Below are 25,682 nucleotides of genomic sequence, written 5' to 3'. Positions count from 1 at the left end.
AATAATTAGATTTATCTCAAAAAACTGCAAGTGAAAAACGTGGTAGCTGATTTGCCTGCATCACCCCTTTAAAATGTGGAAATTTTATTTTATATATTCAAATGGAAATGCAAAAGGAATACTGGAGGTGAAGAAAGAGTTGTCGTTTAGGCTTTGCTGTAACTGTAATGTGTAAACTTTGAAAAATGTGTAACATTTTACAATCCTGTACAATGTATAATCTGATAATTGTGATTCAGTAGTTTTAGTGTAAAAATAATTTGAGGTAATTCAAAGCTTGTGCATGTAACGAGATGGGGATGAAGCTACTATGCTGCACATTTTGTCAGTAATTTTCCTAAAACATTGTTCAGTATAATTGGTTCATTGTCACTCAATTAAATTGCACCTTCTTATACGCTGCAGAGCATGTGTTAGCATGCTCAGAATAGGTCCATACTATGTACAAGCCAACTGAAAAGAAAAATGTAATCTAGTAACAGAGCTTACATAATTAACAGGCAAGACTCGGCAAATTGTTTCCCTGGATCCTATACATGCAGGAATCATTGCCTATAACAGAATATTCTACAGCATAGTAAATTCATGACTAAAGTGTTGATGCTAGTTCTGTAATTCAAATAATATTTTTAATGCCAGAATGCAAATACCTATTCAGTCTAGTTTTAGTACTCTTATCTTTCCAGCAGACTTCTTTGAAAAGACAGTATTCTTTTTTACTATCATCCCTTTTACTTTCATTATCTTTTTCTGTATCGATAATAGGGAAGGTAATAAGGCTGACAGCTTATTAACCTTCTAATTTTTTCCCTTGATGTGTGTGCGGGCATGGGGTTTTAAGCGAAGAAAACTGGTAGAATTTGCAAACACTTAAAAAACTTTATGTGAATGGCTGCACATATCATAAGCATATTTGGGGACTACAGTAGGAAGAAGGAAAAGTATCAGTAATGATCTAGTGACAGCCTGTCATTAAATATGCTAAAAATTAAAGAAGTTTGTAAACTAAAAGGCCCACTCATTCAAACTAAATATATATATAAAAAATGCATAATTTGACAGAAACAAGAATATAACATATAACAAAGTAGAATTCACTTTCAATTTTATGGGAAAGTGTAATTTTTAACACTGAATAAAAATGATACTCTTAAAAGTTTATTTTCTGGTTAGACTGCCAAATCGGCACTGTATTCTATTCACCAGAAAAGCTATTGGCTCAGACTTTAAGAGATCAATATTACATTGTATTTTTTCGTAGTATACACATTACAGTTAAGGTCAGTATGTGCGAGCATTATTCTAAAAAATCCTAACGCAAGTGCCTTGGTCCAAATATTACAGTAATTTTAACAACACTGAATCCTATTGAGTGCCGCATGGAAAATGTGTTTTAAGTTTATTGTAAATCTGTTCTTTGTCAGTGTCTTAATTGAAATATTTTCTTTGATCACACTAAACCACACACAGTTGTGAGTGACTGTTCACAGGGCTTACACAAAATACAACACTATATTATGGGGAATTTAAATAAAAAAGGAACAGCTTTTCTTTTTTTGCAGGAAGTCACAGTTTTATTATATTTAAAACAATTGCGGTACACTAAAGAGAAATTACTTATGGGTAACTACCTGAAGAAGAACGGACAGCCCATTCCATGTAATTCTATGCCCATGCTATATACTTTCTTTCTTGTTTGTTTGTTTCTTTTGAACAGAAAGATGATCCCTTTATTTAGGAAAATAAAAGTAGAATAGGTGGGGTTTTGTTCCCAGGACAGACTAAATTGTGGTTTTCCTTGCTTCTAAGAAAACATACTCTCCAGAAGTCTGAGGATGGAAGTACTCAAGCTGTGGCTCCTCTTCTTTGTCTTACCTGGTGTAATTATCTCTTACAAAATTTATTGCTGCACTGTTTAGAATACTAAGTGGCTTTAAATTCCAGAAACAAATGGGTATACAAATAGGACTCAACCTTTTTATATTTAATATTTTTGCTGTCCTCTGTTACGTTTAGCATGCTTGCATACGTTTGAAAGATTAAAGCATGGTGGTTAAGATTTAATTATGAATCCCAGATAATACACAAGGTTATAAAAATTTAATCTGTAGGTGTTTTTCTGGTAACATTGTGGGTTAATGAACGGTGTTTTTTCAAAGTTGTTCCCCCGGAAATTCTGTAGCTTGTTAAAAGTGGGTGAAGGGACACTTCAGAGAAAATGCAAACCCTTTTAGCTGTTTCGTTATCTAAGAGTTTCCTGTGGCTTGTGGAGTTCAAGGCTACCAGGAGGTAAAGCTGTGCTTTGCGAGTGAGAGGAAACATAAAAAGGTTTTGTCTATCCTCCTGTCACATCTTTCACTGCCTCCCTTCTTGGATTGAGCTCTAGTCTGACGTGAAATGTAAAAGCAAAAGAAGTGGTAAGCCAGACCTTCTAAGCTCCTCGAAGAAGTCTAATTTGTCTTCATTCATGGCAAGTAAGGATGCGTAATGTGCAGCATGCCCACCTGGGGTGTATGCAGGTGTGCACCATGGAGATGCACAAGTTCACACAAGTATGTGGAGAGTGCACACACATGCATGAACACATATACACATGCGTTACTAGGGCTGTCTGAGGAAAGCCTATTATAAAAAGCCCCAAACCATATCACACAATGGATGCGAGGGAAGGAACCTCAGTTTATTTTTGCTGTGCTAATTGCCCTTTTGCGTTAACACATGAAAAGTGTTTTTCAGAGGTTACAGACAAGCTGTGGTTTCCATTGTGCGTAGGCCCCAAATGACTCATCTTAATTTGAGGGATCTTTACATATGGTATCCTACAATATTTTTTTCTAGTGGTTTGTTTGAGAAGCATCTTACTACTGAACCAAGAAATGGAGAAGAAAAACCGGAGTTCTCACCCATTAACCTAAACAGCTAACCTCGTAATGTCTGCACTTCTTTCCTTGTGACTGTGTTAACCCTAAAACAGAACAGCACTGTGACACGGACCCATAGAAACATAAAGTAGTTTGGGTTCAAAGTGACCTTTTGAAGGTCGTCTAGTCCAACCCCAGATCCTAGAAATTGAACTTTCTCCTTTTCCACCCTGTGAAGTTAAGGCAAAGTACTCATGACTATTTATAAATATTTCCTGAAGCTTTTCCTGTTACCTTCTTTTTGAATAAAGGTTCATTTCCTTACAGGACATTGTTAATACAGCTAAATATGGGAAATTTTACATTACTGTAGGTTGTAATCTAAAGAAATCCTTTTAAAACTCCCCAGATATGTATTCCTGGGCTGGTTTTGCTCCTTGAACAAGTCCTTTGAAAATAATCCTTAAATTAAAATTTTTAAAAATACTCTTTATTCTTGCATTACAAAGTAACTGTTTATATATATATAGCTTCTCTGAACATTTCTTTAGGCACCTCAGCAGGAACTTTGATATTTTCTGGTGCAGGATCTTGTAGATGCGTTACCCATTGACTTCAGTGGGATTTGCATTCACTCAGAAGCCCTGGGAATCAGCTTTCTTTCTCCTGCGTGTGGATTTAGACACCTGATTTTAGATGCACATTCAGTCACATAGCTATGAGTACCTTCCTACGCGTCGGGGGTTGGATTTTCCCCCCCCAGAAATGGCAATGCTCGATGGATTATGTGGGGTGCACTCTCGGCAGGGCGCTTCAGCGCCCAGCGCTGCCCCCCCGCCTCGGCGGAGACCTGCCGGGGGTGTGCAACCCCCAGCCGGCCACCTGTGACCTGAGTGAAAAGTTAAAATAGATAAAGAAATAAATTGATAGATAAATAGATAAAGAAATAGATAAAGAAATAGACACCCCCCAAAAAAAAAAAAAAACAAAACCCCCAAAAAAACCCCAACAAACAAACAAACCCAAACAAACTAAGAAACCCCCACCAAATCAAACCACCCCCCAAAATAAACCCACAATACAAAAAAAAAAAACCCCACCAAACCCCAAAAAAGCCTCCGTGTTCCGGGGATGCCCAAGGGCGGGCGGCTCCCGCCCGCTTCCCTCCCGCATCCCCGCGGCGGAACTTCCCGGAGCGGCTCCCGCCGCTGCCCCCCGCCGGCCGGTAGCCGCCCCGGGCGGGTCCGGCCCCCCCACCCCCACCCCCCCACCCCGGTGCCGCCCGCCTTTCAGCGGCCGAACCCCGCGGCCCTTCCTCAGCGGAGCGCGCCGGCCGGGCTGCTTATTTTATTTCATTATTTTTTCTATTTTTTTAATGTTTCCCCCCTTGCCTTGCCTTGTCAGCTAACCCCCTCTAGCGCTGAACCGGCTGCATTTGACCTGCGGGCTGTCGGCGGCGGCGAGGCGAGGGGGCGCTTCGCCTCGCCCGCCTCCCGCCCGCCCCGCTCCGCACCCCCGCGCTCCCCTCGGGAGGGCGGCTGAGGAGGGGCCGCCGCCGCCGCCGCTCCAGCGGCTCTACCTTCCCCGCTCCCCCCGCCGCCCCCGCCGGGCCGCCCGTTGCTGGCGGGGCGCGGGGCCGCGCTGGCCTCCCGGCGGAGCCGGCACCCGCCGGGCTGGGCGCAGCGGGGCGGCCCCGCGGCCGCGCCGGAGGGGGCGATCGCTCGGCGGGCGGCAGGGGAGCGGCGGCGGCACCAAAAAACTGCAGCCGGCTGCGCGGCACGCAAATCAGGAGGGAGCAGCGAGCATCACACCAGAGCCGCCTGGTTTCTGATTGCTCCGCGGCAGAGGGGGAGAGACAGAGACTGAGAGGGGGCGAGCGGCAGCGCCGGGGAGCGGCGGCGGAGGGGCCGGGGATGCCGCCCCGCAAGTTTCCTTGATGCCTTCGGGAGCGTGAGGAGGCGCCCGGCCCTTGTCCCCCTCCCGCCTCGGGAGCTCGGCGGCGGGGGGCGAGACGCTCCGCCGTGGGAAACTGAAGCCCCTCGGCGCTGCCTCCGGCCGGGGATGCGGGGGGGCCGTGCGGCGCGGACGGGGGAGGAGGCTGCTCCCGCGGAGGAGGCTGCTGAAGCTGCCGGGAGCGCTTCTGCGGGGCTGAAGGTGCCACCGGTCGGAGCCGGAGGCGGGAACGGAGCGCGACCCCCCCCGCCCCCCGCCCCAACCCCGGCCGTCGCCTCCTCGAAGTTGCCGGAGCTCTCCCGGCTCCCAGCGCGCCGCCTCCCGCGGCGGGGCGGCAGTGGGGGCTTCCCGCGCCCCCGCCCTCCGGGCCGCCGCCGTGCCCCGGGACCCCGCCGGTGGATGCGCCCGCCCCGGCCCGGGCAGCCCCCGGCGGCAGTGCAGGCAGCGCAGCCGGCCGGGCCGCACCGGACCCCGGCGGGGTGGCGGGCGGGGGCGCCGCGGCGGCGTTCCCCGCCGGCCTGAAGAAGGACGGGCAGCCTCGGCGGGCCGAGGACGCGGGGCGCTCGGCGGGCACCAGCCATGGGGTGTTGTGAGGTGAGGGGATTGCTCTGGAGAGTCGGCCTCTTCCTCCCCCTGCTGACAGCGCGCCCCGCCGCCGCCGGTCACGTCGCCAGCAACCACGGTAAGGGCGGCCGGGGGATGGAGGCGGGGGTGGGATGCTGCGGTGCGGGCGGGCTCCCGCTAACTTTCCGGCGGCCGCAGGGTGCGAGGGGCCTGGGGCCGCACCTCTGCCTGGCCCGGGGCAGCGGGGTGGTTGCCGAGGCCGGTGTCGGGGCGCTGGGGTGCTCAGCAGCTGGGGATCCCCCCGGTTTTGCCCCCCCCCCCCCTTCCCCGGCCGCTAGAGGGGACAGAGGGAGCGGGGGACCGGGCGCCGCCGCCCCTTCGTGCCGCCTGTGCCCGCCACCCCCAAAAGTTGGGGGTTTGGTGAGAGCGAAGCAGAGGGGCTTTGGTATCCCCCTCCCCGTGCCGCAGCCCCCGGAGGGGCGAGGGGCCGGTCCCCGCCGATCGCCCCCGGGGGCGATCGGCGGGGACCGGCCCCTCGCCCCTCCGGGGGCTGCGGCCACCCCTGCCCGGACCGAGCAGCGGAACGGCAGTTACCTCCCTCTGAGGGCGAGCGGTGCCATCGGCTTTTTTTTTCTTTTTTTTCTTTCTTAAAATGTGTTTTTTAAGGTTTAACTTAGCTCCAGCCGAACGCAGAGCGGCTGCGGAGCGGGGCTGCGAGAGCTCGGTGCTCCGAGGGGAATCGCTCCCCCTCAGCCAGCTGCCCTTAATGCCCAGCTAGCACCCAGTCCTGCCCTTGGCACCCCGTTTTGCCGTGCTACGCTGTGATTGTCTGAAAAAAAAAAAAAAATCCCATTTCAAGGCTGGCTTTGTCACAGGTGCGTGCTCATCGTCTCTTACTGAAGGCAGGCTTTGAATTCCTTAGGTTGTAAACTGTGCGTTTCAGCAAAATGCCTCTGGATTAAAGGGAATTGTCCTGTTTAGAAAAATAAAAATGCACAGCACATCCAGAGGATATCGGGTTTTCTTATGAAGAACTGAAAAAACCCCACCAACAGCCTTATAACTGATCGTGAAACATCGATATATGTTATTGAACATCTGGATAGAGCAGCGCCTTTCCTTAACTGTTTGTTTGAATATACATCTCTCTGTTTATATGGAGGATGTAGGATGCCTCTATTCCTAAATTGGGAGTGTCTCACCTACTTTTAAAATTATTTTTGTATGATTTAGCTTCCATCTGACGGAGTTTTAGTGTGACGTGAGTGGAAATGTGGGGACTGAAGGGTAGCCCTCTATGTTGCTTCCGACAGTAATTATTTCACCCACTGTTACTGAAAGGGCTGGAAACAGCTATGGTGGAAAGTGACGATCAGAGAAAACAAACTGGGTTTAGTTGTGGAGTACTCTCGGATCTGTAGTTCATATATTCTCACACTGCTGTTTTACAATCTGTTTTCAGTGGTCATTGTATCCCTACGGGTAACAGTAAGAGGAGAGAACACAGTATCTAGAAGATAGGAAAATATGATGGTATGGCCACAGATACCCTGAGCAATCAGGGTCACTTGTGGCCTGGATGTTCCTTTACCTCTTGTGCACTAAACATGATGAATAATTTCAGTTTGTAATTGCATAACACAGTCGCATCAATGCTGTATTAGATTTTACCCTTACACGTGTCTTAGAAAATGTCAGATTTTCCAAGTAGCACAACATAGCTTTTTTCCTTTTCTATCACTCATTAGTGCATGCTAATGTCGGCTATGTTACCACAAGGCCTAACAAGATACATGAATGTGGTTTAAAAAAACAATAAATCTATTCACTGTGTTATAGAATGACCGAGGCACAGTGTCTGCATCAAAGGTGAAGAATTTTTATTAAGTAATACTCGTCAGCTTAGGTTTCTAAACTAGTATTTGATATCCTAGGATTAAATTAATATTGTTTAAATAGTGTTTTAAAAACTAGGTGAAAAGGGGTGGGAGGGAATAGTTACCAAAATCAATTTAGGCCAAAGAAAAGGCTGTCAAGTGGGTTTTTTTTGATGTTGACATAACTTTTCTCAACAAGTTCAGGTACTGAGGTATTGGCTGTATAAGTATTGATGAATTACCTAACTTCTGAACAACTTCTCTTTCTGCGCCTTGTTTCAAAACTTACAATGAAACGAGCGACCTCTTGTCTTTGGTACTGTGATTGTACCATAGAAATCAAACAATAAGCGTAACTCAACAAAGCATGTGCAAACCGAAAATTTATTGAATTAATACAGGTGCTTTAAAACGCACCCCCCACCTGATTAATAAAATGCTAGCAGAAGAGTCTACTTTTAATGATGAATTTCTCTAAATCCAGGAATTGGATGAAAGAAAATTAGTACAATAAAGAAGTTGCCCATTGTGTAAACACTTAAACGTGCAAGTATAAAATGCCAGTTACTAACATTTGGAGTCCCAGCTGTAAAGAATTTCTTGAAATCTTGTGAGAAAAAAAGCACCCCCAAACAAACTCTGAAATTTTCATAAGGTGATATTTTCAGAATGTACGTCTTGGGAACATGTTTGCTGTGGGGTTTTCACTAGTAATAATAATAAAAACTTAGATTGGCTTTACTATCTGATATATTTAGTCTTCTCTTTTGTATTTACAAACATACCAGCATTAATACTAAATGGGAAAGGAATGTTTTGTATGGGTTTCTTGATTGCTTGGGAGAAAAAGGTGTAAGGGGAATACGTTTATTAACCCGGCGCAGTAAACAGGCAGCCCTTCCACTTCATTTTTAATGGTTTATTTCCTCTTATTAAAGAGGGATTTTTCAGAGAATTAATATACTCCAGTCTTATAAATTATTGTTATTACTGTGTTGGGATTAATCTTTTTGTTCGTTTTATTCAAACAGAAAGATGTATTTTTTTATATAGTTCCAAGACTCTTAGGTTGTCATTCTTCACCCAGTAAATCAATGCGTGGCGTTTTACAGTATCTGTAGCAAGGCAGACACAAACAATACTATTGACAGGGAAGTGAATTTACTCATTCATCTTAATGAAGTGGTAAGTTCAAAAACAAATTATGACCACGCCAAGGGCTAGCTGTTACTAGAAAAACCCTGTAGGTAGGCATAGCCATGGAGCTGCATAGGAACAACGCACCACTGCAGTCTGAAACCAAACTGCTTGGAACATAAGCCTTAATTAATGGCGTAGGATGAGTGCTTGCATGTTCATCTAAATTTTCATTAGTTGTCCATGACATCCAGTTATGAACAAGTTGCATTATTAGGCAGGATTTCAGCCTGTGTTGTGGGATTGTGGTTTGGTTGCCAGAACGCAATGAATTAGACAATTGCTCTCAAACCTTGAAGTCCAGATAATAATAGCATCTGAGCTGTGAACTTCTTTGTGCAAAACATGTATGACCTTTTAAGACAAAGGTCGCATCAGGTAACAGCTTGACCGTGTCTTTTGCTAAGCATCCATGCCTGTATGTTTCCACATATATGTAAAATGGAAATAATATTTTCACCCTGGTTTCTTTCAAACTGTATCTGTAATGATATGACACCAGACGATTAATTTCTGAAGTAAACTACAGAACTTACAGAGTTGATAATGCGTCAGGTCTACCGGTGAACTGTAAAAGCAGGCTGTTGCTTTTTCAGTTACTAGGTATCGATACATCTTGTCAGCTTATGCAAGGTTGGTCTTTTTGTGCTTCCTTCTAAAAGGCACCTGCATTAATTTTCTTCCTCATATCAAAAAACCTGAACCCCGAGGTAAGAAATAATGTCAAATTTAAGTTCCAAAATTTGTATAGCCTTTATTTTCACAGTGATTACACTAGATGTAAATTGGGTAGCTCAAAGTAGGTAATAAAGCTTTTTGATTCTGGTATTAAAATCTCAGACAGATTACTAATGACCTTGAGTTATTCATCAGTTCAAAGAAGTTGGCTTATTTTTATTCACATATTTATTTTTACATAAGCGCAATCCATCACAGCTAAGCACTCTTTCTGAATACAGCACTCAGAATTTTCCTGTAGCAATAAGGAGACTTGGTGTCTGTGGGGACTGAACTTCTCTCTGAATGAGACTGGTGTTTCACTGCTAGAGGGTATCCCTTACTTTGAGGGCTTAAGGTACTGTGAAGAAGGCTGTGCTGCAGCCTGTGTTGTACTCATCCTGATGGATTTTGATGTTAAGTTTTCCAGCAAGTATTTTTTGTGAGCATTTTCATCGTTCCGGAAAAATGAGAGAATGGAACAAACACAACCATTGCAGTAAAAGTGTGTCATTCCCTTTTAAGTATGTAAAGTCATGAGCAAAATCATACTTCAGTTTCAAGCTTTTAAGAAATTTTAAAAAATACATTTTTACCCACGCATCTCACCTCCATATAGATTTGAGTGCTAATGAGGACTTTGGAACCTCTGAAGCTGAAGATACGCATAGAATGACTTGTTATCCCAAAGCCTCGATTTGTGTGCCATAAGTATGAGATGCACAAATTTGCAATTAATGCTTCGTGATATATTCCTGGTGTTGTATTTGGCAGTACCAAGTGCTGTTTGGATATTGTTAATAATTTGTTTTGGACGAATGAGAATGATCGGTATGGAAATATTAAAAAATGTATCGCTTAAGCAGATACAGTTTAAAACTAGGTCAGTACAGCAGTTCTCATGTAACATGAGGGTGTGAAGGCACCACAGAGGAACTAAAGTGTTTCCAAAAGTATACAACGTGGCCTTCTTGAGGAAGGCGGCAAGTCAAAATTTAAGCTAAATGTTACAAGGAGGTATGGAAAGCCAAACTTAAGAGAGCAGCTGACAGTCAGTGAGCAGTGGTTTTTCCATCTCTCATGATTTATTCAGGGAGCAGTGTTTCCAGTTTCAGCCAGCATCTTGCCTACAGCAGGAAACAAGCCAGTGTAGTTCCTAGAAACCGGACTGACACCAGCACAGAGGGGATGACCATACCTCACCTGCCTACTCTTCTGCGGTCCTTTTCAACATCTCCCGCTGGCTGCTCTCAAACTGGCCCTCGGTATTGGATCAGATACACTTGAGAATGGTCCAGAATGACCATTCTTATCCTCCTGTGCATTTAACAGTTAATTTTTGGCCAGGTGTCACTTCTTTTGGCAAGTCAAGTAGTTTACAAATGAGAGAAGGAAAAAGCATGCAGGAAATTCAGTGTTTTCTTATGCAGATCTCCTCTGCTGTTTCCAGATACATGTTTTTAGGTCAGATTACTTAGATCTGAACGATGGGTTTGTTTAGGGTATCTGATGTTAGACTTTTCACCTGCGGATTTCAGGAAAGTCTGAAAGTTCAGTAAATTATTTGTCAGTAAGATATAGAGTAAGTTAATATTTGGTTTGTTGGCAATTTTTGAAAAAAATGAAAACCCTAACATGTTTAAAACTCCTTTAACTGATTAGTGATATTTAGAAACTGATACAATATGCAATATGAGAAGCATTTCGGTTTTTTATATCCCAATATAGCACAGTTATGTTAGCATATATTCTTATACCAGCTGTGTGTGTAAGGTGGAAGGAACATTTCCGTGAGGATCACTGAATTTTTCTAACCGCACATTGACATAAGAAGAGGCTAGTCCTTCATTACGCCCCTTGACATGCTGAACTCTGTGACAGAGAGAGAAAATGGTAAATAGTGTGGAAACAGACAAGTAGGGAAAGAAAGTATTTGTCCAAAATCTCTGCTGACCTCCAGGAACCATGTTATTGTGCAGGAGAGGTCAACAAAAAAGGATCTATTGTGAACAGTGTATCTTCAGAAGCTGGTTTTGAACTTGTAAATGATATACCAGTATTTATGATAAGGGGTTGGAACTGAGAATTACTACTGAAAAGATTTCTCTTGCATGATAAAAATGCGAAATTGTTTGCAGGATTTCCTTCTGGTCTATACAAATCAGCTTACTCAACTTCATGAGAAAATGATTCTTCAGACCTTTCTCTTAGATTACTTTCTAATTGTTGAGTGCCACTTCCTTATCATTTTTGGTTTTGTGAATTTCTCTCTTGGCAACTTCTGTAAAATTCAGGATTTTTGTACTAATGTTTGGTTTTTTCTTACTTGGAATAGGTTTGTATGACCTGTTAAAAACATAAAGAACTATATTTTTATCTAGTAATTTATTTTTAGGGCTTTTAAAATGCATTTGTAAACATTTCTTTCCATTTCTGTGCTTATTTGTCAATAATCATCACTCTGTCTTCTGGCAGAATATTTCCAGACCATACAAAAGCCTGTAAAATGTAACAGTGACATTATCTTCAGCTGGTTTATGTCTCTTGTAATCCCCTTAGTTAGTCTTCCAGCCTACTACTTATTCCAGCAATCCTTATACTAGTTCCAAGGATGCTTTCATTATCAATCTTGCAACACCTTTTTTTCTTTTGTGTAGGTAGGTTATTGATCGTTCCCACATCTAAGAATAAGTCTGTTCAAAATAGGTAAGCATCAAAGAGAAGTCACTTCAATTAATTCAGCATCTGGTTTTAACGTAAGTACTAATTTTAATGTGTTACAGAACACAGCTTAGAGACCAGTCTTGGGTTTAAATCCACTCCATGTTTTATAAAGATATCTGAAACTTGCTAATCCATTATATTAACAAAGAGCAACCCAAAAGCATCCCAACAAAACAAATGCCTCAACCTGTAAGCCAGCAGATACTATTACTTTGCTTTATGAATCTTTCCACATTCTAAACACCTAAAGCCTCAATAATTATTATGTGTATTTAAAGAAAGTAGGGGTATTTTGATCTTTAAACTAAGACTAGATTAAGAAAATGCTGTAATATTCTTAACTGACATTTCTTTTGGTGGCCCAGTAGGATCAGTTTTTTCAAAATTCAAAAACATTTATTTCATGGGGAAATTGTATCTAGATTGAAAATAAATGTTCTGTGGAATAATCTCAGGATTTAAAATCTCTAAATATAAAAAGGTGACATTCACATTTAACAACAATTCGGAAATCTTGATTCAAAACTCTAGAAACATTTAGTATTAAAAAAGTCTTAATGATATAACACAACATAGAATAAATTGTACGAACGACGAACGTCAAACAGACTTGAAACAAGGTCAATTAAAATGAAGAACTTTAGCTTTGAATCTTTTTCCTGTTCTTCAAAAATCTGTAAGGAATGGGTTACTATAAAATCTATTTTTAAGTTGTCCCAATGTTTTTGAGGTTCTATCCCTAACTCTCCCCACATATGCTTCTCTGACAAACCCCGCACCACGGCTCAAAGTTCTGTGTCACTGTGACTTATCTCTATGCAAAGAAGGGGACAAGCTGAAATTTTGAGGAAAAATGAGGTCCTGATTTTTTTTGTATTACCCACCAGAGGCGGCCATGCTTCATTTACTTGGTCACCAGCTTTGTGACCCTTAACATTTCCTTAACTGTGGTGTTAATGTTGCTTGAAATCCTCTTCTGGGAAACGTGGGGTTTGAGGGGGGCTGGTGCAGCCCAGAAGTCCACACAGGATCTCCAGGAGGCTGCTGTGGTGGAAGCTGCCTGTCCAGGGCTGGCCTCTGTCCGTGGGTCTCTATTCCTTGTGCCGGCTGGTACAAGACCGTCCCACCATAAGAAACGTGGAAAAAGTCTTTCTTGTTATCGCCTTTCGTCCACTTTCCCTTTTTCTTCCACTGTCCCCTGTTTTGTTTGTGCTCATATTTAAGATTCTACTTAATATCTCTAGGAAAAAACAAGAGTTTAAAGGTGTAATACTTTTTTATTTTAACAGAAATTCTTGGTTTGTGTTTAGGTAGATTTGTAAGAGGCTGATAGACTTGTTTTTTTGTTTTTTTTTTGTTTTTTTTTTTTTCCTTTTAGGAGAGGTGGTTTTATTTGTTCTAAGTTGACTGAATTCCAGGCAGTCTTTGGAGGTGTCTTAACTGTTTGCTGACAGGTTCTCCAAAAAGAGCAATACCAGATTAATGAGGGCTAGATGCACAGCAGCTCCCCGCAGGGCAGGGCAGCTCTGTTGGATAGCATAAGCAATACTCGCGTGAGAAGCAGTAACATGAGCAATCCGGAGTGAACATTTTAATATACAGATATGTTAACTGCATTTGTGATACAGCATTCCTTCATGGCAACAGGTTCTTGAAATTACACAGGTTTTAGCTTCGATTAAAATCAGTGCTGTGTCACTTCCACGCAAAGGAAAAGGTGGGTAGTAGGCACCATCTGTAACAAGCTACTGTGAAGGTACACACAGAATGAGGACATAGTGAAAGGTGTATTTACTGGGATCTCTACTGTCTCAATCCATTTAATGGCTTCTGCACCTAGAAGAAAAGGGGAAGAGTCACATATAGCAAACAGTATCATTGATGCATGTAATGAGTGATTTGTTTTGGCTGGGGACCTTTGGTTAGAGCGCGCTTGCTGCTGTAATTTGTATTCTCTGGCTGCTGGTTGCTTCTTGGCTTAAAATAAAGGAATAAAAGAATGAATTGGAAAGCATTCTGTAAAATAATGCACTAGCATTTTAATCTTGGTAAAAGTGATTATCTCCCTGAAATTTCCTGGGCCGGTTTTCCCAGTGGGTTGCAGCTGCTGGTTTAAAATCAAATTCTATAGGAAAAATTCTGCAAAAATTTAGAATTAAATTGCTGAACTATATTTTAGACATATTAAAAAAAATATATGAAAGGGGGCCTAGCCATTTTTTCTGTAGTGCTTCCATTCTTCGTGGCTGGAAATTGATTGCATGAAAAGCATTTAGATGAGGGATTCATATTTCAAAATGTGGTTTGGATCCAGCACTTTCTGCTAAACAAAGTGGGGCCACATAAAATTGCATAGTCCTTCATGTTGTGCCTGTTGTGTCTGGCTGCTGAAGATCTTTGAAGGGGAAGGTAAAGGAAATGTAAAACCTTTGACTCTGTTAGATTGCTTCTGTTTGTATTGCTGGAGTTGCTAAATGCTCGCATGCCAGAATAATACAGCAGGAACACTCACACAGAGGATTATGTTAGATTTAATCATTCAGTTTAGTGGACTTTATTTTTTAGAGGGGCATTTAATTTAGGTAAATATGAATACTGTTAGTATTTAGGAATGAAGAAACATGATGAGAGGTGTGGTACATGTAAGCTTCTCAGCCAAACTCGCACTCAGACTGCCATCAGATGTGATGGAAACCCAGACTCTTGTTGATGCTATGACAGCAGTAGGAACGTTTACCCTGTGATTTTGGTATATGATAAAAAAAGGTTGTTAAGTTACAGATTTCCACACTAAGAATTTCAGAATTAGCTATTTCCTTCTTTAAGAAATACAGAGAAGGATCTCATGCTAAGGGTAAGAATTTGCTTTTGTAAAATTGTCTGTATTGGAGGTGATAAAGATGTGTTCTATTCAAAGGAGGAGGAATGATTGTGTATACTGCACAAAGAAAAAAGGTCTGCTAGAGAAAAACTGCTTCTGAAGAAATCTGGGATTGTAAAAGTCAATGAGGAAATCAGATGGTATTCCATGTCATGTTAATGGTTCCTCTTGATGCAGATGAATATAATGATGTTATCATATACTCCATTTTTCTATAGGCTATCTAAAGGGCATCTCATCTAGTGTAGAGAAATGAATGCATTTGGTGATTGGAAGGAGTCCAACGTTTCCTGTAGCCGACGTTTAATACATGGCTCTGTGCAAATATTAGGCTGCATGCAGTTATTTTTTCAGTGTTGAATCACTTCAAAACTATTATTTTCACAATATTCTTTTGAGCAAGTCTTCTGTGTCTTTATAGCCACTGAACTAAGGAGAAGAGTTAAAGGCCAAAGCTTGTGACCCATTTGTGACACCCACTGCATCTTCCAAGGAGTTAGTTTTTTATGTGCTCAGAGGTAGGTGGCAGAGGTAGATACCACACCTTGGTTTTCAGTGTAGTCTTCAGTGAAACTAATTGTTATTTTTTTTCCCTCCTGTATTTCACTAAGTTGTTCTCTACAAGGGACGTTTTGTCCTTGTTTTAAAAATCCATGATATAACCCAGCGTGTCAAAATGTTGAATGCTTATGAAGTCGATTTGTGCCATACAAATTAATAACCTGAAACTTTCTTGCCATTTTCTGTACCTGGTCTCTTAACAGCCTCCCTGAAGTCAAGGCCTCAACTCACAACAGAAGTCTTGGCCAGCTCGCCCACAGAGCTGTCGGCTCCCACTGGCTTGGGAACTAGCTGTCTTTGATGTAGACTGTGAGCCACAGGGACTGCTTCAGTTCTGGCTTATCCTAACTTTTAAATGTGGGACTTGCAATAGTATAAAAATGTAGTTAATACGAAATTTCCTTTTCTACTGCAATTTTTTATATTTTAAAAAGTTCATTTTTTTCTCTCCTTCTTCACATGCCATTCACGTAGGATGATGGTTTGTTTAGATTAGCAGTGTAATCCTCTACTAAATGATCTGAATTACTTAAGGCAAGAGAGATGCCATCTTCCATGGCATAAGCATTAGATGGTAATGAAAGCATGCAGCTTGCCAGTAGATTATGTTAAGCAGCAAAGGAATTTTGAAACTTGCAAGTAAAATAGGCTCATTTTCAGGTAACATACCAGGGCTGTCCTTGCTAGGTTGCATAAGAGCTCTGATGGTCATGACCTCATATTCTGTGGCTCTTTTTATCACTTCAGTTGTCCTTTCTTTTCTTTCCTCTTTTTTTCTTTCTCAGTCTTATTCCTCTGCTAAAAGGTGTCTGTCCATCAGTGCCCACAAGTTCCTTTTAATTTCTGCTTTTTATGGTTTCATTCCTCATTTTGCTGCATTTGATTTAGGCTGTTTGGTTTCCTTGTCCTTCCACTGTCTCTGAGCTCTGAATGAGATGAGAGAATGAGAAGAAAGCTGTCTGCACCTGTTGACTTGGAAGATACAGTGACTGGACCATCCTGTGCAGCCTTGCAGCCCTAAGATTTTATGTATGTATGGAGTATGCTTAGTTGCTCCGTGGTAACAGTACCAGCACAGTCAAACTGATACACAGAGTCTGCTAAGGATGGAATGCAGTAAGCGTACATAAGCTTTGGCAGAGCCAAAATTTCAAATTGCTGTAGAGAACATGTTCAGTTTGAGTAAATGTGAGCTTATAGCAAAGGACATCAGTGAATATCTGTCAAGATGCTTCAAATCACAGAAATGCTAGTGTTCTTGAAGTAAAGATGCAGAACATATTTTCCCTTCTCTTGCTCTTGGAAATGTTTGAGCAGTTTTGTTTTCAGTTTTTTTTGTAGAAGTCCACTTCAAACATAGGGTTTGAAATAGAATATTTTAGTTTGGTAAATGTTGAAGAGGCAAAAAACCTGTGTTGTAAGATGAGAGAGTTAAGTAACATGAGCTATAACCATAGTTAGAACGGAGGTCACACGTGTACCTAGTTCCCCATTTCGTTCCTTTTTCATGGCACACCTGATGTTGCCGCAATACATCAAAAGTTCCAGTAATGCTTAGCCTATTCACTTTACTAATAATAATTTTCCTTACTTCCTTTTTAAGAAGTAGTTTTGATTTTAAGTAATGTCCTGAAGCCTTAGCCTTAGTGACTTTCTATTATATTAGAGCAAATTAGGAAATTATTTTTAACAGCTATAGTCTGATAGATGTATGTTATACTTGAGAGGTGTGCCTCAAGAAATAAAAGCTGATTGAAACTGGTGCTACAGACAGGTATTTTGAAAACAAAAAAGAAAATCAATAATAGATTAGGCTTGATTAGCAGTTGACATTTAGAATGGCACATAGATAATGTTAAAATTTACTGACAACAGGCAGTCTTCTTCCTGATTTGCATTTGTACCTCCATTCTTGGTTCAGATGGATCATGGTACATACATTGTAAAGGTTAATGAACAAATTACCATATTGCTCATCTGATTGTTCAGGCTTTAGCCTGGAGGTCTGAATGTTTTATAATGTAGTTTGTCTTATGTAGAACCTTAATTTGTTTAATTTTTTTGTTGTTGTTATATGAAATTCTGAATTGTTTAAAAGTTTAGATGAGTCCAAAATAATTTATGAACTGATTTTCTGTCCTACCTTCCTCCATACACTTGCTTTACTCTGCTGCAATTTAAGCATAGTTTTACCTGATTTGCATTCTTTTTAAGGGAAAAGAGCGTGAGGATCGTGGTCTTCAGTTGCTTCCTTTCCATTTAATAAATATATCAAACAGTGATCGTAACATAGAGCATTGTTTCACCTTGCTATGTACTTTCTGTCAGCAATATGTGCATTTACCTTTTAGTCAGTTTTTAATGCACAACAGTACTTTTACCTCCCTCAACAGGATTACCAAACTGGTCTTTTCACCCAGTTGGCCCTTGCAGAAATTCAAGCCTTTTCCAGTTCATAACTAAAAGTGACTAAAAAGTCCCAAGAGGTTTGTTAACCCTGCCTCTCTGCCTTTCGATTCTAATAAGTAAATTTTTATTTACAAATAGTAGTTTGGAAAATAACCGTGTGTTGTTATTACTGTTCAAGAACTAAAGATTCTCTGCTATTTGCACTTTTTTGTATTTTTGATTTAAACTCCACTTTTGCGGTTGGAGGGGATCACTTCTTTGTCAGTGGAGTGCACCCTCAACAAGTTTGCTGATGACATAAAACAGAGGAGTGGCTGATATGCCAGAGGGCCATGTTGCCATCCAGAGGAATCTTAACGAGCTGGAGAAATGGGCTGACAGGAACCTCCTGAAGTTCAGCATAAGTCATCTACCTGGGGAGGAACAACCCATGCACCAGTATATGCTGGGGACCACCCAGTTGGAAAGCAGCTTGGCAGAAAAGGACCTGGATGAGGACACCAAGACAAATGGTATCCTGGGCTGCATTAGTCAAAGTATTGCCAGCAGATCAAGGGAGGTCCTTCCCCTTGACTCGGTGCTGGTGAGGCCACACTCAAAGTAAATTTTGGGCTCCTCATTACAGGAGAGACAGGGACATACTGATAGGGTCCGGTGAAGGGCCATGAAGGTGATGGACCGGAGCATTTCTCCTGTGAGGAAAGGCTGAGAGGGCTGGGACTGTTTAGCCCACAGGAAGAGAAGGCTCGGGGGGGATCTTACCAGTCTATGGAAATACCTGAAGGTAGGTTGCAAAGAAAACAGAACCAGGCTCTTTTCAGCAGTGCCCAGTGACAGGAGCAGAGGCAGTGAGCACAAACTGAAACACAGAGGTGGTCTCTGAATGTCAGGAAACATTTTTTTGTCTTTCGAGAAACACTGCACTGTGGTGGTTCTCAACCACACTATGATGGTTTGGGTTTTTAAAACACCACACTGTGAGGGTGACTGAGCATTGGCACGTGTTATCCAGAGATGTTTTGGAGTCTCCCACACTGGAGATATTCAGAAGCTGTCTAAACACGGTCCTGAGGGCAACCTGCTCCAGGTGACCCTGGTTGAGCGGGGAGGATTGGAGAAGATGACCCCCAGAGGGCACTTCCAATCTCAACCATTCTGTGAATCAGCAAAACATATTACTCAGCAATCCAAATTTTAGCTGTGAATGTTTCTGGTTCGCTCAGACTTGACTCTTCCTAGCCCCAACAGTATCTGTAGTAGCTTTCCATTGCATTTATTAAAGGACCTGAACAGGGAATAGGTATATATGGAGGAAGAGAGTAAGCTGATTAGAAATTGAGAGTGGTTTAACCGTTTGTCTTTGAATTGTAACTCTGTAATGATATTTTAAAAACTGAATTGTTGTATGTTTGGTTTTTTTCATCCATTTTGTTCTCTTTGACCTTCTGTGTGGACTGGCATAGGTGGATGTGTGCTGTTTTGCATTGATAAATAATTTCAGCATCAAAATCTACATAGGTAAAAATGAAGCTGTGAATAATCAGCGTTCTCCCAGATATTTCTGCACTGTGACACATTCTGTGGGATCATTTCAAGAGGAATCAGTTAGGACATGATTGTACTAGGCACTATTAAAGTGCAGATTCAAGAGAAACAAGCTTGTGTGTCAACGAAAGGCACTGTGACTTTCTTAAAGGGAGGAGTAGGAAAGGACAGCTGGACCATTTGGGTATCAGAGCAGAAAACCAAGACCAAAGCTGGAGAGATAATAATCACATGATGAATATACATGCTATATATTAATTTTATTGCTGTAAGGCAATGCCCCAGAGAAACACGATGGCTTCTGGGTCAACTGTGACTGAAGCAAGTATCACAAGGCACGCCATAGAGAATGGGAGTATTACAATGGCAGGTATACTATAATGATGCCAAACCAAGGTTGGTGATAGAAATCAAATGGACATACGGTAGGTTTTAATAAACCCAAACTTCCAAATATTGTGACGTAGAGTCAGAAGTAGAGTCTTCAGTAGAGTTCTTTATATTTCTTTTGTATTGCAAAATGTGGTAGATCATTTCAAAGTTTTCCACCTAGTCAGAGATAATACTGTAAGGTTCTTCGGTAATAGCCCACTACAGCTGCTGGGTTTTGAGAAAATCACTAAATCATGACTTGGGCTTTGGTTGCCTTAATATAGATCCTGGTAATTTTTGTTGTTTTCTCTCCTTAGCTGTCAGTATTGTTTCCATTCTATTTGAATAAAAGTGAAATGTGGCCTTTTGAGAACCCTGTTGAGATGTCTGGCCTAAGTATCGTCTTCACTTGTACACATACCCCAGAACAGGAGTTCACAGTGTGCTCTGTTAGCGGGTAATTTACATTAGTGTTCTGTACAGCCCTCTGATCAGCTCCCAGTGAGTTCAGTAACTACATATGTCAGTGTTGGTGGTATAAGATTATTTATGTAAGGGACTCACCCCGTGAAGTTGGAAGGTCCCATTAATTCACTTGAAATTCCAGAAGTAAGAATGACTGAAAAAATACCAATTAGTAAAACTTTTTTGACAGCAGAAAAATAACGCAGTATGTCCTTTTGCAAACAAAGGATAACTGAAGTGAGTCATCTGGAACTGCACTCAGTTATGTAAATAAAATTGAGGACATACTGTAATTGAAAGGTGCAATGTTTGGTTTGTATAAAAGGCATAAAGGGAGTGGGTAGAACTGGAGTTGCTGCATCACCAAACTCAGGTCTAAGTAGCAGACATTTACCAGACCATGCTGATGTCATGGAGTGTGAATGATACCAGTATCAAAGTGTATCAAAGCACTGTCAAAGGCTGGGAATGAAAGAGAATGACAGTGGAGCAGAATTGTCTGTTTGGGGTTATTGTTAAGCAGAAGCTTGTTAGGGTGGGTTTTTTTTCTCCTTCTGTTGTAGCAATTTTGTTTTGCCGTTGAAACACTAAAAATTGTTAAATACTGGGGTTGGGTGAAGTGTTCTGCTGTGCTGTGTAAGGAGAAACCTCTTTGCAGGTGACAGGTTTGTGTGTCTTGCTCATATTCTCAGGCTAAGGCAAATTGCCACCATCTGAGAAGATGAGAATTTTCTACCTCTGCAGGTCAGATGAGACTGCCAAAGCAATTTGTGGTTGGAGATTTTTTCCTTCACTGTAGCATGTAATACACTTTCCTTATCTTAAAAATGATGGGGGTGTGTGTGTGTGTGTAATACCCTCCAGTTAAGCATCTGCTTAATTAAGGGTCTTCTTTTTTATAGTGCGTTTAAGAAAGGAAGAAGTTTTTGAGTTGATACTCAAGCTGTGCAAAGAATAATTAAAGACCTGTTCATTCTTTTGCACTAATGTATTTAAACTTTTAACTGTGATTATGGATGCTTGAGTCTCTGACCTAAGGGATTCTTTCTTTTCTGATAGCTGGTGTTCTTGGGTCCAAATGAGATACAATTACACCCATTTCAGTGAATATATTGTCCAAATGACCTGATTATTTGATCCGACAGGTGATAGCTCAGGTTGATTTCACAGTTATTAAGCATGCACAAAAAGTTACATTGAATGTTTGGGTTTCGGGGCCTTTGCTGCATGGAACTTATAAGATTATTGATCTGGTTTCAAGAGAAAATTATGAAAATAATTTAAGAAATAGCCTTGATATGAAATGCCTTATGAATAAAGTAAAATTTTTGTTGGTGAGCTTCATGGAGGTAGTATTCTTTGAGCAGAGGTAAACATTATTGTGCAGCTGTAAGGAATGTAAGTATGATTGTCATTGCAGTAAAGTAATACAATTTGTGGCTAAAGATCCCAAAGTAGCAGTGAACTATCCTTCTTTTCAGATAATGAGGTGGAACAGTATATTTTTTATAAGGGAGAGGAGAAGAAAATAGGAAAAAGGAAGTGAAGATAGAAAAGCAAGTTACTCTGAGTCTCTTACATGAATATTCTAATTTATAAAATTTTGGGGTTGGTTTGGCAGGAAAAAAATAATTTGTTCAATAATATGTTATGTCCAGGTGTAAGCAAACAGATTTGTAGACTCCAAGCAGACTCCAAGCAGGTTCTAGCACTTTTAAAAAATTGCTTAATTTTAAAAATATAAAAAATAAATTCATTCCAGTGTAGGATAGGGAAGAAATGTCATCAACTTGAGTCTATTGATTCCATTTTTATTGCTCAAAACTGCTACAGTTCATAAAATGCAGTTTTACAGGCTATTAGTCCATAATGTGGGTTATGTCCTTTGGAGACTTATGTTAAAGATAATGCAGTGGTTCAGAAAGATCTATATTGCAGTCCTGTGAAGAGAGTTCAAGAATTATTTAAGTGCTTTTTACTGTGTTCCTAAAGCAAAAAGGTTGGAGGGGAGACATTACCATCAGCTTCAAAGACAGGAAAGGAAATTAGCAGTGGAAGAGTCAGTTTATCATTAAGCAAATGGCTTAGTTTCCTTGGAGGTGAGGAAAATATTGTAACGATACTTTTACGATACAGGAAAAAGCTGTAACAATAGTGGCATTGAAAGGTGGTGTGTGTTTGGTTTTTTAGTTGTTCTTCGCGGAAAAATAATAGTATTTGCTTTAGTGGTACATGCTAAGACTGTTGACACTGGATCGAGTGTCTTGACTGTAATTAGAACACAGGATTGGGAAAGAGCTCTGTTACCACATGCAGCTGCCTCCTATGATGCCGTATAAGAAAATGATTAGTTTTCATTGTACATCTAGTTAAGTGACGTTGCCCCTTTGCTCCTGTTGGAAGGTTGTCCTGAACTTCAGTGTTATGAAATTGAAATGCATTTATAAACTGCATTTATTAGTGGTTGGTGCTTATTCATTTATGCTTGTGCTGGCATTGTCCCAAAGCTTGAGAACAACTTTATGTTCTCAGTTTTTATCCAGCTACACTGTTGTAGGAGGAGTCGTATCTCTTCTTTTGGGTTTTGGCATGCTGTTTTCATCTCTCATTCAAGAGATTTCCGATCACTATGACAGTTACAGTTGCCTTTGCTTGTTCTTCATCCCATTTTAACTCATTCTTTCTTGAGCAAAGGTGGCCAGAACTGTGTGCAGTTCTTTGCTTTGCTGGTGAGATTTTACAGGTGTTTGTGCAATAGTAGTTTTTTTAGTAAACATACCTGACACTTCGTGTGATGGCATTTGTCACCTTCATTCCTGTGTGGTTTGATTGGTCCCTGGTTGGCTTGTCATCAGCTAATACATGCACATCTTATCTTCTCTGTCTGTCACTAGGCTCCCACTTCATAAAAGAAATTCTCCTTGGCTCCCTTTGAGTTGTCGAATGATCTATATTTAATGCCCTTCCTTCTTTATTATTCCGGATAGGAAGAATCATTCCTTCTCTCCCCATAGCCCCACACACAGTGTTCCAGCCTTCAGCTGTGTTGACAATGCCTCCCAACTTTCCCATGAAAAAAATCTCATTAGAACAAGCCTACTTTGGCCAAGGACATTACTTAAATAAGATCAAACTCATGACTAATCTTTGAGGAATTGCTCTACGAATTACACAGTTAAATACTGTCTGTATCAAAAGCACGCCTTTTATGCACTTCCTCACCTCTTTTGCTCTCTATTTAAGGCAGCTAAAAGCTCTTTTAACAACTTGTTTCACTTTTCTAACCCAGATTTATTTCTGACATTTATACAACAAAATGTACGTGGTGAGCTAACATGTTCACTACCAATATGGTGTTGCCATACAAATATCCATTTAATGATAACGTAACTATAAAACCGCAAATAATATTTCATAGTTTTTGTAGATTCAAAACACCCTTCAGTTTTTATGATTCTGAAATAAGGCGGAAAGTACGGCATTCTGAAAGTCAAATTGAATGAAATTATCCTCAAATTCAGCTGTAATTTTACCTTAATGCATTATAATTCAGATGTCAGCATTTTCTTCATAATTTGATTCTGCTTGGCTATTAGGATCGCTCAGTACTTACTCTGTTTTATTGCTTTTAGATGAAATAAATTAAGCTGTATAGCAATATAAAAGATAATATTCATTGTTATAAATCTGGCATTTACACGAATGAAACATCTTAAATTCCCCCTTCATCTGTTTTAAATTAAGTATGAGATTTAAATCACTTGTTCTGATTGAGAGCAAGCGCTGGAAATGAAGGGACTGTGGACACTCAAAAAAGCACACTGAGATTCTGATCAAGGCATTCATTATTGTTGGTGGGAAACAACGTTAAACAGTAATTGATTGCATTCATGTAGAGGGTAGAGAAGCCTGCCATGAGATAGTATTATATTCATAGTCTGAGAATGATTTTGAACAGGTGGGAAAGTGAGAGTAATAAGCACAGTATTTCAAATTGCTCAGGTATGGTGGTAGCTAGCTCTTGTAAGAAGAGAGACCTTAGATCAATGTGGGTTTATGAAATCTGTGTAATGAATTTGTCTTCAATTTTAGATATTATCTTCCTTTATAGTTGCTTTCTTAACTAGGGATGCAATTATATATTTATTTTTTACCCTAAAATATTTAATTTTAACACTTGATTCTCTCCATCTCATTCCTTATTAAATTCTCATTATAATCTCACTAATCCTTTTTATAGGCAGAAAAAAATTGCATGCAAATAAAAAAAGAAAGTTTGCCCTAAAACTATTCTTAGGTTCAACAGTCTTAATTGAATGTATGCTAACTCTGTGGAGGATATTGTTTACTCCAGAATAACTCTATCGTTACTGAAAATGAAATCTTGTTTCTTGAAGACCGGCTTCTCTCATGCAGTCTGAAATGAGAAGGAAGACAGCTTCAGTTGTCTTAGTTTTAGTATGTTGTGTAAATCGCTGCATTTTGAAAGACTGTGTTTTAGAATTTTAGACAAATCAGTTAGTGATGATGTGTTTTGGATTCTAGATACAATTCTGGCGGCAAGTTGTCTGAATGAAAGCAAATATGTGCAAAAGCTGATAGATGCCTCCCCTTTCCAACTTGTACACCATTCCTGATGTGCAAAGAATAATAATCGTTTAAGAGTCAGTGTTCATTGTTGTCCTGTACAGCCCATCTATCCATTACCACTATTCAGTGCCTTTCCTGACTGTCTCCAACTGACATTTTCCTATGCATAGAGATGCCTATGGATAGAGATGCCACCCTTTGAAATCAGGGAGGGACCATTTTTTAGGCAAGACAAAGCCACTAAATTACCTGCTCTGTAAGATGCCTGACACCTGGATTGCGGAAAATCTGGGTGCGGGAGGACTAACTGGTTCTTCTCCCATCTCTCTTGGCGGTGACTTCTAGGGCGGCTGGTGCTGTAGAGGCACTGCAGGAAAACAACCCACTGACATGGAGGGCTCCCACTCCGCAAGAGGAGTTGGAAGAGGAGGAAACTGGTTTAGGCTCTACCCTTCCCCACACCAGTAAGCAGGCATGTAACCGTGCTATAGCGTGTTTTTTTTAAAGGAAACTAGAATAGCAAAATAGGCAGTCTTGGAAGGCTTCATTAGCAGAATTTAAAAACTTCTGTGGATAATATTTCTTGTAGGTTACTCCATGACAAAGTTTTCTCTGTGCTTTAATTACATCTGGTAAAATCTTCAATGAAAGGTGAAAACAAAAGACTTCTATGGAACTGCGTGTGCTGGGGTTTTAAAGGAGGGGGTCTGTATGAGCTACAGAATTTCCTAAAGGAGGTCCATAAAGTGCATTCTTCAGATGCTTTTCAAAGTACTTATGTATAACAAACCTTCTTAGGAAGAAGTACACCAGCAGCAATAATTTTTCAGGCTCGGTCTTTGTTCTGTTGGTAAAAACTACTTCACAGTAGATCATAGATGTATATACTTGATACACAGAAATGCAGATAAATGTGAACTTCATGAAACTGAACAAGGCCAAGTGCAAGGTCCTACACCTGGGCTG

At 40.9% G+C, this 25,682-nt stretch overlaps 1 protein-coding gene across 2 annotated transcripts in view; it reads left to right on the top strand.

Moving 5' to 3' along the window:
• The first annotated feature begins 5,243 nt into the window (after positions 1-5,243).
• The window catches only part of EPHA6 (EPH receptor A6), a 516,780-nt gene continuing 496,341 nt past the window's right edge, over positions 5,244-25,682 (top strand). For both annotated transcript variants that reach the window (XM_040583021.1, XM_040583020.1), the window contains exon 1: positions 5,244-5,496. In XM_040583021.1, coding sequence (XP_040438955.1) covers positions 5,394-5,496 — 103 coding nt within the window. In that variant the 5' untranslated portion in view covers positions 5,244-5,393. The remainder of the gene's footprint in view (positions 5,497-25,682) is intronic.

The sequence above is a fragment of the Falco naumanni genome, chromosome 2 (genome assembly GCF_017639655.2).
Source record: "Falco naumanni isolate bFalNau1 chromosome 2, bFalNau1.pat, whole genome shotgun sequence".
NCBI lineage: Eukaryota > Metazoa > Chordata > Aves > Falconiformes > Falconidae > Falco > Falco naumanni.
Note: the sequence above shows the minus strand (reverse complement) of the source record. Positions and strands in the feature narration are given on the sequence as shown.